Source organism: Leptonotus elevatus, chromosome 14, assembly GCF_054856555.1.
Source record: "Leptonotus elevatus isolate MCC_2025b chromosome 14, RoL_Lele_1.0, whole genome shotgun sequence".
Lineage (NCBI taxonomy): Eukaryota > Metazoa > Chordata > Actinopteri > Syngnathiformes > Syngnathidae > Leptonotus > Leptonotus elevatus.
Window position 1 is genome coordinate 1,299,239 of NC_141252.1, and position 15,504 is coordinate 1,314,742.

Genomic DNA, 15,504 nt, shown 5'->3' on the forward strand with positions numbered 1-15,504 from the left:
TGGGCATGTCTGCTCAATGCGCTGAAAACACACCTCACTAACTCAGTGTGCTTTACGTGATTACAAGTTAAAGCTAACTAAAATTACAAAAAGAATGTACGGTGCAAAAAAAAAACTTTAAATAAAAAATTCTTTAACTCATTCACTCCCAGCCATTTTCACTGAAGCCTTCCCTCACGGCTGTTTTACTGGATTTTGACTGATTTTGCAAGGCCCACAGAATATTGCGTTCTATTGCTATAAAAATATGGAACCTACCCAAAAAAATAAATAAACGTCTCGTCTTTTCATCAGGAAAAAAAAGGAATATTTCTATCTGTTTCCGTTTGGCAGCAACTAGCATTAGAATATAGCTAAGCTTCATCATTATTCACAAATCTATTTGGGAATGTGAGTAAAAGAGCTTTTTTCAACATGGCCCTGGTTGATCTCTTTGGCTATGCTGCCACCTGCTGGCCGTTTGTGTAACATCGACCATTTCTTCAACCGCTATTTGCAGTTGAGAGGCTGCATCAAAGCCTTCTGTTATGCTTTCTAGCATTAAAAAAACAAAACATTAAAAAGCGTATAAATACGTCTTTTGGACACTTAAAACATTTAAAATAGAACATATTTATACGTTTTGGGGAGCAAATGAATTAAAAGAGCTCAGTCATAAAGCAATCAACTTAAGACAAATAAACGCCTCCCTCAAACAATCGTAAACTTCAACAACCAGACAAACTAAAAGAGGTTTTAATCCCCCTCCGCTCCCCAACATCCAGAGACCCATTCATGGTTCTGTCCGGCGGTCTGTCCTACGACACGGTGGGCCGGAGAGCCTGTCTGACTGTGATGCACGGGAAGAGCATCGCCGTCTTGGAGATGGACTTCCCTATCGTGGATTTCCTCACACTGTGCGAGACGCCGTATCCCAACGGTGAGCCTCAAGTCACCGACCATGAAATAGTGTCACTCAAATGGCCTATGGTCAGTTCTATTTCTGGTTATTTGATGCATTTTTTATTTATTTATTTATTTAGATTTTCAGGAGCCGTACGCCGTGGTGGTCCTCCTGGAGCGGGATTTAGTCGTCATCGACCTCGGACAGATTGGGTACCCGATATTCGAGAACCCCTATCCTCTAAGCATCCACGAGTCCCCGGTCACCTGCTGCGAGTACTTTGCCGACTGCCCGGCCGAACTCATTCCGGCACTTTACTCGGTGGGCACTCGGCAGAAGAGACAAGGCTACAGCAAGAAGGTGGGCCCTCAGTCGTGTTTTGTCCTCACATAAAAGTGCATATGCTCATGATAAATTGAATGTGTCCAGGATTGGCCCATCAGTGGCGGAAACTGGGGACAAGGCACACAAAGTTACCCTGAGATGATCATCACCGGGTGAGTGATTACTGATAAATTGTTAGATCAAAGCGGGACGTTCTTCATTAATATTTGTGCTTTAACTCCAAAAATAGCCATGCCGACGGCTCCATCAAATTCTGGGACGCTTCGGCACGTAAGTAGGCAAGCGCCTCCCTCAAGCAACCATCAGCTTCGGACAGATAAAATGCAACTCTCAAGAAAATGTAAACTCCCTCAAGCATCCATTGACTCCTTCTTGAAGCAATCATCAACTTAAGAGAAATACGAGTAAACGCCTCCTATAAACCATCATCATAATAAGGCCAAAAAAAAAAAAAAGCTCCTCACTCAAGCAATCCTCAACTCAAGACAAAGAATCACTTCCCCTAAGCAACCATCAACTTAACACAAATGCTTCCCTTAAACAACCATCTAATGTGTCCATTTAAAGAGCGTGGCATCCAATTTTTGCCAAGACAAATAAGTGCCTCCTTTCAATAATGATCAACTTCAGACAAGTAAATGCTTCCCTCAATATATCAATTTTGAAACAAATAAATGCCCCCCGTCGAGCATCTATGTAAACTCCTCTCTCGAACATAAACTCAAGTGAAAATTCCCCCTCAAGTAATCTACTTAAGAGAAATAAACACCTCTCAAATAATCCTCAATTTAAGACAGATGCCTTTGTCAAGCAATCATAATACCGTCAACTTTTAGGGTAAGTAAACACCTCTTTGAGAGGCAAAAGTGTCTCACTCAAGCAATTTCAATCTCAAGACCCTGAAAAAAAAAATCAACCCAAGACAAATAAAAGCCTCCTTTCAAGCAATCATCGACTTAAATAAACACCTGTCTTAACTAATCATCAACTTTAAGATAGACACCTTCGTCAAGCAGCCATGAAATAAACAGCTCCCTATCAGACAAGTCATTTTAAGACAAATAAATGCATCTCACGTCATTCCGAAGCTCGCCCTTCAAGCAATCATTAACTTTAAGACATACATGAACACCTCCCTCACGTAATCTTCAACTTAAGACTTACTCCTCTTCCACGCAACCATAAACTTTCAACAAAAGAATGCGTCCCTCAAGTAGTCATCTGTCTTAAGACGCACGCCATCGCATTCTGTGATGTGTTCCCATAGCAGCCCATCAATTGATCTCTTCCCGTCACAGTGATGCTCCAAGTGCTGTATAAGCTGAAGACGGCCAAGGTGTTCGAGAGGGCCCGCGGCAAAGAGGAAAAGGCCAACACGGACATCGTGGACGAGGACCCCTTCGCCATCCAGACGCTGTGCTGGTGCCCCGAGAGCAGGATGCTGTGTGTGGCCGGCGTATCGGCGCACGTCATCGTCTACCGCTTCAGCAAGCAGGAACTCGCCTCTTCCAATGTGCAGGTAACTTCCCCCCCCTGTGTTATATTATTTTTTCATCTTTTATTTTACACTGTACAATATTTTAGTGTTATCTGTCACTCTTGCTCTCTATCAATATATGATGTGTTGAAATGCGTTGGCATTGTTTTAAGTGTTTTTATTCATCTTAAAACATTGTAAGTGCTATAAATAAATCCAAATGACAAAACCACGCTTAGGGTATATTTAAATCTGGTATTTCAATATTGCAGATTTCACTTTTTCAGGGAATTACTGTAATCCAAATTGGAAATTTATCATATACATTTATTTTTTTAGTACTGGTATTTATTCAGTAGCTTTCAATTGTCAGCCACTTTCAATCACTTCAAATTCATAACAATTTAAATTTCACAAATGATAAAGCTAACTGAAAAGGTGAAGGGTGAAGCATCATCCTATTGATTTTGTAAAATTTTATTTTCACAAAATTTAGCAAGGCAACCCATCGAAGCAAAACCAAATAATAAATGATAATACAAACACACAAATCATAATAATTTCATCACAACAGTCAAGCTAACAACCAAAACTTCCAACAGGTTCATGAATGCATGTTTTTTGTATATATTTTTTAGATCTTCTGTTTTAACGAAATAATGTATTCATTGTCACAAATGAGCCCCTCTGACATCTCTGCTTTATATTTTCTTCTTATCTTGTAGCTCTTGGAAGTACGCATGCAGTGCGAACTCAACGACGTGGACTCGCCCGACGCGGCCGGGGAGCAGACCCCGACGCAACCTTCCCCCGCGCCCCCCAGCCCCCAAGAGGGCGAGCCCCCTGCCACAGCCTCCACTCAACCCTCCGCCGGCGGAAACAACGGCAATTCTTCCTCGGACGGCCCCCGAGACAACATACCCTGCCTGCAGTAAGGAGAATATATTTGTTGGCAACATCTAGGATGGTTTTTAGTGCTGCACACAACAGTGCTGCAAATCAGGAGTCAAAAAATTGCTTAATATTGGCAATTTTAATGAAGCTAAGCGTTCACAAATCTCGTTTTATAATTAGTAACCGTCACACAAATATAACTTAACGTTAACATAACACGTCCTTTGGCACAAGATGCTAACAAGGTGGCCTGCAGCTTCACTCGATGTTCCTTGCAAACAACAAGATAGCACATGCTATCTGTTAATCGCAGGTGGCTATCTAGCGGCCAAACCTCGATTCTACCCAACACTAGCAACTTAAATGCAGACTCTAAAGTTGAATTGTTAAATGTTTGGGCCGGCTGTGTTGTTTGCATTTAGGGTGCGCAGCTCCCCTCTGAAGCAGTCTCCGGGCTACCAGGTGGAGCTGGTGGTGCAGCTCGTTTGGGTGAGCGGGGAGCCACCTCAACAGATCACGAGCTTGGCCATAAATTCCTCGTACGGACTGTGAGTATCTTTAGTGTCTACCACATGCGTTTGATTTTCTAGATGATATACTCTTCATAAAACAGCTATTTGTCTTGAGGTTAAATTCCAAGATGATCCTAAAATGCACTCTGACCTTTACATGTGAATGGCGTTTCAGTGCCGTTTGCGTTGTCTCTTACATCTTGATCTGTGCTGTTTTTAGGGTGGTGTTTGGTAACAGCAACGGCCTGGCGGTGGTGGACTACCTCCAGAAAACGCTGCTGCTCAACTTGGGCACGTCGGAGCTGTACAGCCCGTCGGAGCCCAACCAGAGGCAGCCTTGCTCCCCGCGCAAAGCCCGCCAGCCGTCTGGAGGTCAGGCATCTTGCCACACAGTTGCGCTCCCTCCCACTGCTTTGGTACTCTACCGGTTCACCCATGTCGCTGCCCATTAGCAATATTTTTTCATTAATTTGTTTTCAAAATGTCTTAATTTATTCACTCTTGTGGATGTTTGCATTCATCACCGGCAATCCAACTGTGTGCTGCCGCTGACGTGCATATTTGTTCAATACATTTTTCGAAGGGGATGTGTAGGGAAGGCCCGTCAGTGAATTTCAAACTTTTAGGAAATCTGTGAAAATTCTCTTAATGTCTGTAGAAATATTTTTGCAAAATCTTGAGATTTTTTGTGAAAATATAAGTCTAAATAAATCTTCATAGTTTCTTTAGAAAGAGCTCTAAAGTATTCCAAACATTTTTTAACCTAAAACTTATTAACAAGTTCTTACAAAAAACTTTGCATTCTTTAAAAAAAAAAAAAAAAAAAGTTTTTGTTGCACAGGTTAAAATAAGATTATCACAAATCAACCTTTGACTTATCATAGAAACAGTCTTCGACGTTTCTTCATGAACTGATGCTTGTAGATTTGATCTGGAGCTTGACCTGATGCCACCCTGCAGTGGCTCCTCTCCCTCAATAGGGGCCTTCGCTGGTAGCCGTCATTTGTTCATTTGGCCGGCGTGTCGAGTATTTTCTTTCCTGTATAGAGTGCAACTTCTGTTTACCGTCGACTCCAACGTTCTAATCTTGCATTCTCAATACAACGGCGTAACTCTGTCCTTCCCAAAGCATACCCGTGAGTTTCAACTTCTCTTGAATGGCTAGGATCTTCTTCCTACTCGAGGCCTTTGCCTGGCACCCATCATGGTTCTATTGTGTGATGTTAGCAGCAGCCAATCAGTAATTGTGATTCAGTTAGGTTGCCGGTAAAAAGAGAACTGTACCTACCTAAATTAACGCCAGCCATTTGAGAATTATGACTGATGTTTTTTTAAGATTCACAAAATGTTGTGCTCATTAATTATATAAACAAAATCTACAAAAAGAAAAATTTAAGCATCTGTAAAGATCCTCGTGCTCTGTCTACATTTGTTTGCAAGGTTGAAATTCACAGACGAGCCAGTGGTTGGACCTTCCCCGTTGAAAAGCGTAATTGATGTGTTAGAACGTCAACGGCAGTGAATTAGTTGACAGCTGCTGTGTATGTATTGTGCTTACGTTAAATATAACTGATTTGTTAAAAAATAAATAAATAAAAAAGTACTACTGGCCACTAAAAGCTGTGCTGACCTCCTTAAACAAAATCTAAAACATACCGGTAATTTCTGCGATTTCGACAGAAAAGTTGACATGTTCCACCTAAAATCCACAATCTATCAGGGATACGGTTGATGAACTGCAATATACCAGGTTAGCACGTAGTTTGTAGCAGCACGCCTGTCTTCACTTGTATCTTTGTGTTTGGTCTCTTTCTATATGATTTGGTTAAGATGTCCCCTCGGCAGCGATGTCTTTCGTGTCCAGAGTTTCTCTCAGGTATTGTGAGTCTGTGAAAAAGCTGCGCTCATCTCACTTCAGTAAGTCAAGACGCCAGTCGGGAATTCCTGCTCCCGCTCATGTAGATGTGCAATAGACGTAGCACCCGAAAGACCACTTCTAGCTCAATTCTAGTCACTCCCTAACTAGTCAAAGTGAACAGGAAGAATACCGATAATAATTTAGTATTGTTCATAATTACTGGTTGTCTTGTATCAGTGAGCATAATTTAACGAGAGCTTTCTCCAAACCTAATGTTGGACTCCAATTTCTGATGTGTTCTATTCTCCCCTCCGCCTTTCCACAAAGGTCGTTCAAAGTGAATTGAGGAGTTTTACTGAGACAAAAGTGTGCTTTGCCGCTATGCAGTTTGCCATAACCAGTTCCATTTTCGTGGTGACGTCACAGGAAAAACACAGAGAAGCCCTGACAAAATTCAGGATACACAAAAAAAAAAAAGATATTTGATCAATTCCGTTGCTCATCTTGCAGCCAGCCTATTTCCATTTTCATTTCCTGTTGTAGTTATTTTCACACTTTGACATCACTCCATACATCGTCTTTTTGGTGGCCACTTAAAGTAGGATTTTGAATCTGTGTTGCAGGACATTCCAGTTCCTGCTGTATGGTTGTGATCACATGTTGCTTATTTGCCGTCAATGCTACCCTTCTGTGGTGGTATCGTGGGGCGCGGGAATTTTTTGAGAAAAGAACATCGATATGTAGCGGAGTTCACATTGGTCCTGTTTTGCTAACTTTTTTTTTTCTCCCCTCCTCCGCAGCGCCGTGCGATTCCAACGACGGGCCCAACGCCGCAGAGGAGCGCTGCAAGTCTCCTAACTCAGGTGAGCTTCTGCTGTCTTTTGGAGCGGGCCAATGTGCGTGTTTGTGCGCTTGTGCGTACGTGCGTGCGTGCGTGTGTGCGTTTTAAACTGTTGTCCGTCACATAGGATCCAACTCGCCCTGCAATTCTGATGATGAGCGCAAGCCCAAGTTCATTGAAAAGGGTACTGTATTAGCACTGTGTGCGCGCGCGCGCGTGTGTCCGCATGGGTGTGTGTGTGCGTGTGTGATTATCTCTTTCCGTGACTATCCGTTTGTGTGTGATGGTCCGCAGCCATGTGACATGTCTCTCCCTGTGAACTGTTTCCAGTGAAGTACAAAAGCAGACGCTTTTCCAAGACGGTTGCCAATGACTTTGGTAGTGTATCAGTCACACGCGTGTGCATATGTGTGTGTGTGTGTGTGTGTGTGTGTGTGTGTGTGTGTTGGCTGTGTCTCTCCCTTGATTGACGGCCTGCTAACGAGCACTGCGCCTCTGTGAAGATGAGCGCAAAGGTGTGAAATCAAAACCAGAACTAATTGTGCTTTTGGGATGTTTGATTTGTTTCCACAATGATTCCTAATTGCATGATCTTTTTCTCTTTAAGGCTTCCGATTTTCTGTGCAGTTTAGCTTATTTAATTTGAATGAAAAACAAAAATAGAGTGCAAATGTCCCGGGAGGTTTTGCATTCATAACATGGAAAACCTGCTTAAAGCCTCACAATGTGTGATCACCATAGTCGGTGGTTGCAGGGCTGCCGTAGTGCCGACGCACTAACCGTTTGGCTTCTTCCTGATCCTTCTTCCTCTTCGCTGTATTTCTTGAAGTGTAATCAGCGTGTTTTTTGGCTGTTTTTCATGTTATCGGACCTTTGATTATTTGTGAAAGGGTGGTGATAAGACAAAATCTGGCAACTGTCTTGTGGGTTGACGAGTTCACAATATAGCCAACAGCTAACGTAAATACAGCAGAACCTGTAAAGTCCAAGACAAACCCGTTGCAGGCTATGCTGGCCAACCATCCAATTAGTTCATATTTTAGAACAGTTTCAACTAATAAGGATTAATGTATACTTAATTCATCTATTCTGGAACCAAACTATTACAAAAGCATTTTTCCCTGATTATTTTTTATTAACCAGTGATTGGTGTTCACTGCGTATTTGTATAGTGATAAAAAAAATGAAAAAAAGGTTGATATTACCCGTTCGGTCATTGTTTTCCAAAGTGAAAACAGATGTTTACAAATGTCTTATTTTGATTAAACACAGAAGATAATCAGTCTTCTTTCATGAAGGACTACAGAAATCAGTAAACAATTAAGGTTGATATGCTGAATTCAGAGGATTTAGACTATTTTAAATCAAAAAATGGCTCCAAACGATTACTCAATTATTGTCGATTAATTTGATAATCGATTACTTGTTGATTAGTCGATTAATTTTGACGGCTCGAATTTCAATTAACCCACAGAATATTTTTGCTCTGTGACAATATAAGCATCGAACATTCCAAAAGAAAGAGTAGATCTTTTATGGTCACTTGACCCCATTGTGCAACTATACAAAAACATGTTTACACAGTGAGCTTCCTTTTTAAGAACTCCCCTTATGGGTTCAAGTTAAAAATATACTTGATAAATGTATGTCAGCGGCAGTAAATGATCAGATAAGATTTCATTAGTCAAAGAGAAACATCCACAGCAGCCAATGACCTAATAGTTGCCATATGTCATATCACCACCTTACCAAAAAACAAAAAAAAAAAAAAAAGACTGCCTTGATTCTGTTTTTTTAACTACACAAATAAAATACTCTCTCCTTCATTTGCCCACTGCCAGTGTTCCCTCACAATAGAGGCATCTTGTCTTTGTGTTTCAGCTAGGATGTCGCGGAAAATAAGCTCTTCTAATGAGCAAAAACCAAACACGGGTAAGCCTGAGCTGCTAATGATCTAGTTTTTTTTTTTTAGACACCCCCCCCCCCCCACACTTTTCACAGGTTTTGTTTGAAATTCAAGCATTAAGCAATGTAAGGTGGCATGTGTGTGTGTTTGTGTGGCGGGCAGAGAGCAGTCCCTTCCCGTCCAGGAAACGCTTTTATTACACCCACAACGGCACGCCCACATCATCCCGCAAGAGCGTGAAGCTGGTTTTCCCCACAACAAACTCAGACCACAACATGAGTGAGTGCACCAGTGGCCGAGCTCCGGCTGGCCTGCTGAAGCGGGGCACCCTGTTGCTAACCCCCGCTGTCACGGGGCGGGTGGCCGGCTTCCATTTTTTACATGGTGACTCTTAACGCACTTGGGTTTGGCGGATGTTCAACTGCACCTGAGCGACGCTGTTGTTGTTTTTGCCCCATTAGCTTGCTGGTGCTCTTTTGTGACCGGTCCTGCGGGTTCTTTGTATTGTTTATTGTTGCCATGTGGGATTGCAGCAGCAAAGGCAGCCATTCAAATTGGTTGTCCAATGTAAAAGCGCAAAAAGTGGTGTGCACTAAAGTGGGGATTGGGACTATGCCGAAAATTGGAAAAATACAAAAAAGAACAGTGGTGTGTTTTTTATTATTTTTTATATATATTAGTGCTATCAATGTTAAAGCGTAAACTAATCAATAACAAAACAAATGTAATTATTAATTGCACTATTAATTTTGACCACTGATGATCCTTAAGCTGACAGCGGATGGTTACATTAAAGGTAGGGCAGGTTGTGTTTGAGCAATAAACATAACTACTTGCATTAAAGTAAAGCATTTAATAAATGTTTGCGTATGACATTCAGAATATTTGTTTATGTCAAACGTTTGGGGTCATGTTTTTCATTTTAAACTATGCAAGTAATTAATTAGAAAAAGAGGAAGATGAGTATGTGCAGTGGATAAAAAATGTATGAAAAAGCCACATAACAGGTGATCTTTAAATTTGGCAAGCAAAAAATGTTGATTAAAAAAAGCCTTTTTAATTAGGCGGTTAATCGTGATTAATCAAAATTCTAAAATGTAATTAATCTGATTATAATATTTGACAGCTCTAATATATATTATAAGAAAAAAAAGATCGTAAGTCATATTATTGATTATTTGTTTTTTTACACCTTTTATGCCAAATTTTAATCTCTAAAAATGCAAAAAAAATTCTCGTAAAATTCAAGTTTTTATGATGTTTTTTTCCTAGAAATACTTCTTTTTCTTGTGCTATTACAGCTTTTTCAAATAGAACTCTCCTTCTCTCTATATTTCGACTTTAAAAAAACACACACAAAAAAGTAAAAATAGTGACTGAATCTTGAGTATTGGGCTTTAAAAAAAAAATGTTTCCCCCCCCCCCATATTTCATGCATAATATTCTTTTCTCTTTTCAGCGTGTCCTTGAATAAACCTTGGGAAAATGATTTGTTTTTGTCCTCTCTTGGGTCACTTTGGTTCAATCTTTAAGCCTTTTGGATTTTCTCTGCAGACCTTCGTCCATATTGAACAGAAATGAAAAGCAAAGACGACTGTTTGTACAGTAAAAACATGCATTGGAAATCTGCCTAACACTTCTACGTTTTCATGTCCGAAAAGTCAACTTCGATCCTGACAACATCCCCCCTAACTCTAAAATCTGTCTCGTCTTTTTCCTCCCCTTCCAATCCAGATTCCAAGGACAACTCGTTCAGCCGCTCACGCAGTTCCAGCGTGACCAGCATCGACAGGGAGTCCCGCGAGGCCATCTGCGCCTTCTGCTTCTGCGAGACCTTCCCCAGGAAGTCGGCAGACGGCGCGCCCAGCCCCTGCGTGCTGGTGGGCACCACCCAGGGCGCCGTCATGTTGGCGGCCCTCAGCCTGCCCGCCGGCGATGACCAGAGGCTCATGCAGCCAGTTGGCATCTCCTCCTGCGGTAATCATAATGGAATTGTAGTTCTGTTTGAGGTGTAGAGACATGAAATTTGATCTCAACGAGGTGTATGGAATGTAAATATGACGCAAATAGGATAAGGATACAGTGAGTTATGGTACATTAAAGGTATATAAAGACATTAAATATAACAAATGAAGTACATTTAAGATTTACAGATACTTAAAGGGGAAGTCGACCTTAAACATTTCTTGACAATATGTTATATATGACCTCACTAGTCTAAACATGACATACTGATTAATATTACATTTGTGGTATATGAGTTAAGCAGCAAAATCCAGCCGTTTTTAATCATCTCAGCGGGCGGCCATTTTGCCACTTGCTGTCAACTGAAGATGACATCACAGTTGCTCAGAGCTCAAGTTTACAAACAGTCACAGCTCAGCTTCAGTAAACAGGTGAGCCAGATTCCTGAGCAGCTGTGATGGCATTTTCACTCGACAGCAAGTGGCAAAATGGCCGCCTTCTGATATTGATAAAGACTGCTGGATTTTGCTGCTTAACTCATATTCCACTAAAGCAATATCGACCAGAATACCATATTTAGACTAGTGGGGCTGCATAGAACATATTATTGTCAATATATATTTGGGGTGGGGGGGGGGGTTTAGACTTCCCTTTAACATTTGCAAGCGCATACGGGTCATTACACGGTATCATTTGGACCCGTGTCGTGCGCAATTTATGCAGAAATTGCGTGGGAATGCTAATTGCTAAATGCTAAGCTGCATGTTTATGAAGTAAATTGAAAGATAAATTATGTCGAAAATTACTACATTTTAATTAGTTGAAAGATAAATGAATAAAAAAAAAACTTGAACTGCACTCTTGTGAAGGTGGGATTCGAACCCTTACCTCCTGTTTACCGGTCAAAGCTGTGGTGAACTCGCCACTGAGCCGTTGCTGCCATAGAAGAATCTGTGACATTGTATGTAATTGGAGTGAATACGTCAGTACATATTGTAAGGAGGTGTTAAATTTGCATTTTGAATATAGAACACAATAATATAGAAACAAAACTAATAATAATAACAAATGACATCAAAAGTAATGGCAGTGAAATAATTTGACAACGGTTAATGTTCAATATTGCATTTGTACTAAAGAGTTATTCAAGCAAGGTTTGAACCCAGGTCCCCCTTGGTCGCAGGTAACTGCTTTATCTACTGAGCCATTTGTGCTTGCGTTGAATTTGAATTTTGACTATAGAACGCAATAATATAGAAACAAAACTTAATAATGAGGAATGACATCAAAAGTAATAAATGTGAAATAATTTGACAATAAGTAATATTCAATATTTCAGCATTCCCACAATTATTAAGATTTTTTTTGGGGGGGGTGACTTCCCCTTTAATGATGTAAATAGTACATTGGAGAAACGTACGTTAAAGATACATAACATAAATATGGTACTTCATAGGTTTGTCAACATAATACATTAGAGGTGTTTGCAATTCGTTTTTTCATAATTGTTCAGCCCTACTGCAGACATAAAAAATGTAAACATGGTACTGTTTTATTAGAGGTGTGTCTACAATCTGCATTCAACGTAATATAAATATAATACGTTGGCATTTGAAGGCACCGTGGCCAGACTGAAAGGAGGCATCTTAACAATGGCCCTGCTGGACGCCGCCGGAGCCCTGCTGCCCGCCTCCTACGAGCCATGGTATGATCCCAACGCCTCCGACGAGGAGAAGGAGAAGGAAAAGAGCCGCTGGCGCCGGCCAGCGTCGCCGCCGTCGTCGCAGGAAGGCCAGGACTCGCAGTTCGCCGTCCTGTGCTCGGAGAAGCAGGCCAAGGTGGTGGCCATGCCGTCCCAGACGCGCGTCTACAAGCACAACATCACCGAGTCGTCATTTGTGCTGAGGGCGGACGTTGTGCAGATGGCTGGCGCCAACTGCATCGCCTGCTTCTGCGCCAATGGGCACATCATGACGCTCAGGTATTTTAAAAGCAAGTGGTATGATCATATTGTTAAAATGACAACATTAAAAAGTACCTATATATTATATAATATAGATTAACATGTAATGAATTGATGGATGGATGATTTGGCCAAACTCCAAATGTTGCCCTTCGAGGTGCTGCTTTGTACCATAACGGTTTCCCGCGCCATCTGCAGCTTGCCGAGTCTGCGGCCCCTCCTGGACGTCAACTACCTGCCGCTGACGGACATGCGGATAGCGCGGACGTTCTGCTTCTCCAATCTGGGCCAGGCTCTGTACCTCACCTCCCCCACGGAGGTGCAGAGGATCACTTACAGCCAGGAGACCTGTGACAACCTGCAGGTATGCTTGATACTTGACACTTGACTCATTGAGCCATATTCAACAGAAGAAAAAAAAGATAATATTTTGTCTATAATTGATGTGATAACTGTATTATTTTTCATGAACAATTAACTCATTCACTGCCATTGACGGCGATAGACGCTAAAAATTCATTTGAACTATTTATTAGTTTTGTTAACAAGAGTAGGAAAACCTATATTTTTTATTGTACATATAGAACAGATACAAAATGTGTGATTAATTGTGAGGTAACTAGTGAAGTCATGCGATTAATTACGATTAAAAAATTTAATCGGCAGACGCCCCGAATTTTTAATAATCTTTAAGTCTCATCAGGCGATTAAATTTTTTAATTGTAATTAATCGCATGACTTCAATAGTTAACTCACGATTAATCACACATTTTCTATCTGTTCTAATAGTAAAATGTAAAAAAAAAAAAATCTAGGTTTTCATACTCTTGTTAACAAAAGTGGGGGGGAAATGTTACACTAATAGAAATAGTTCAAATGAATTTTTGACGTCTATAGCTGTCAATGGCAGTGAATGAGCTAATAGGCTACCTTTTTAAAAAAGTCATTTTGCCACTTGCTGCCGACTGAAGATGGCATCACTTGTGCTGAGGAAATATCATCATGGCTCAGAAAACAGTAGAGCTGTGATTGGTCGTTAACTGTTTCCTCAGCACAGATGATGTCATCTTCAGTCGACAGCAAGTGGAAAAATGTGTTTTAAAGGTATTAATTGTACATGAAAAATCAGTTATTTATCAAATTGATTCTGGATAAATTATTAACTTTTTACTGCTGAAAATGGCTCACTGAGCCTATATATGGCATCTACTAGGGTCATTGAACTTTTAGACACTCTGTATATGTAAAGAGTGAAACCAACATGGTGCGTTTCCTTTTAGGAGATGCTGAGTGAGTTGTTCACACCAGTAGAGACCCCAGAGGCTCCCAACAGAGGTTTCTTCAAAGGCCTTTTTGGTGGAGGAGCTCAGTCTCTGGATCGGGAAGATCTCTGTAAGTGCTTCAAATGACTCATTAACTGCCATTGACGCCTATAGACGTCAAAAATAATTGTTAACGATTTCTATTAGTTTAACATTTTTTTCCACTTTTGTTACAGGTATAAAAACCTAGAAAAAAATGTATTGCACATTTAGATCAGATATAAAATGTGTTATTAATCGGGAGTCATGCGATTAATTACAATTTAAAAAATTAATCACCTGATGCCCCTAATTTTTTAAAATCGTGAGTTAACTAATAAAGTCATGCGATTAATTACAATTAAAAAAATTATATATATTAATATATGAAAAATTAAGGGCGTCATCGTAATTAATCGCATGACTTCACTAGTTAACTCACGATTTAATATCTGTTCTAAATATTAAAAAATATATATTATTTTTTTCATACTGTTGTTAACAAAAGTGGAGAAAATGTTAAACTAATAGAAATAGTTCAAATTAATTTTTGACATCTGTAGCCGTCAATGGCAGTAAATTGAAATATCAATATCCGTACCTTTATTCACGGATTTATTTATTTGTTATTTTTATTTGTTTTGTTTTTGGCAGTCGGTGAGACGGCATCCGGGAAGGCTTCCCGCAGCTTGGCCCAGCACATCCCCGGCCCGGGCAACATGGAGGGCATGAAGGGAGCGGCGTCAGGCGTGGTGGGCGACCTGGCCCGCGCACGGATAGCGCTGGACGAGCGAGGGCAGAAGCTCGGCGAGCTGGAGGAGAGGACGGCCGCCATGATGGCCAGCGCGGATTCCTTCTCCAAGCATGCTCATGACGTACGCGCTACATCCATCCATCCATAGTCTTCTTAACCGCTTATTCCTCAACTTTTATTTTATTTATTTTATTTTTTTTTCCGTCAAAAGGTCATTATGTCGTCATATCAGGACATTGGGCGGCTCAGGGTGTAGAGACGGTCGTTCAGTAACCAGAAGGTCGGCTGTTGGATCCCCGCTCTCCCCAAGTCATGTGTCGTCGTGTCCTTGAGCAAGGCACTTGACACACATTGCCTCCAGTGCTACTCACACTGGTGTATGTATGGTGCGAATGTTTAGTGGTGGTCGGAGGGGAGGGGGACCGTAGGCGTACACTGGCAGCCACGCTTCAGTCAGCTGTGGCTACTTAAGTAGCTTACTGCCACCACGGTGTGAATGTGTGAGTGCATGAATAATGTATCCATTCCAATGTAAAGCGTCTTTGAGTGTCTAGAAAAGCGCTATATAAATCAGTCGCTTCCTGGTCTTCTTCTTTTAAATTACTAGTGGATCACATCTCTACGGTGTATACCGCCACCTACAGCGGCGGAGTCTCCTCTCAATATTCGCAAAAGAAGAACAGATGAAAACGGGCATAAATCGCATGTCCGTTTTGCGTATTTTCAGTAAATTCGTTGAAAAATTTCGAAACGATTGGATGAAAACCTGACACAAATGTGGTTTACTTTAATGTTTTGTGTGTGC

The 15,504-nt window shown here is 41.0% G+C and overlaps 1 protein-coding gene across 6 annotated transcripts in view; it reads left to right on the plus strand.

Annotated features, from left to right (window-relative positions):
- Window positions 1–15,504, plus strand: part of stxbp5b (syntaxin binding protein 5b (tomosyn)) — a 31,417-nt gene that overhangs the window by 12,125 nt on the left and 3,788 nt on the right. The window contains exons 10-27 of one of the 6 annotated variants that reach the window (XM_086094441.1): window positions 765–919; window positions 1,023–1,243; window positions 1,313–1,380; window positions 1,458–1,498; window positions 2,527–2,747; window positions 3,431–3,636; window positions 4,022–4,147; window positions 4,332–4,483; window positions 6,770–6,832; window positions 6,938–6,994; window positions 7,141–7,188; window positions 8,692–8,742; window positions 8,879–8,995; window positions 10,451–10,693; window positions 12,299–12,662; window positions 12,843–13,008; window positions 13,925–14,036; window positions 14,600–14,820. In XM_086094441.1, coding sequence (XP_085950567.1) covers window positions 765–919; window positions 1,023–1,243; window positions 1,313–1,380; window positions 1,458–1,498; window positions 2,527–2,747; window positions 3,431–3,636; window positions 4,022–4,147; window positions 4,332–4,483; window positions 6,770–6,832; window positions 6,938–6,994; window positions 7,141–7,188; window positions 8,692–8,742; window positions 8,879–8,995; window positions 10,451–10,693; window positions 12,299–12,662; window positions 12,843–13,008; window positions 13,925–14,036; window positions 14,600–14,820 — 2,632 coding nt within the window. The remainder of the gene's footprint in view (window positions 1–764; window positions 920–1,022; window positions 1,244–1,312; window positions 1,381–1,457; window positions 1,499–2,526; window positions 2,748–3,430; window positions 3,637–4,021; window positions 4,148–4,331; window positions 4,484–6,769; window positions 6,833–6,937; window positions 6,995–7,140; window positions 7,189–8,691; window positions 8,743–8,878; window positions 8,996–10,450; window positions 10,694–12,298; window positions 12,663–12,842; window positions 13,009–13,924; window positions 14,037–14,599; window positions 14,821–15,504) is intronic. The other 5 variants (XM_086094444.1, XM_086094442.1, XM_086094443.1 and 2 more) reach the window with 5 other exon arrangements.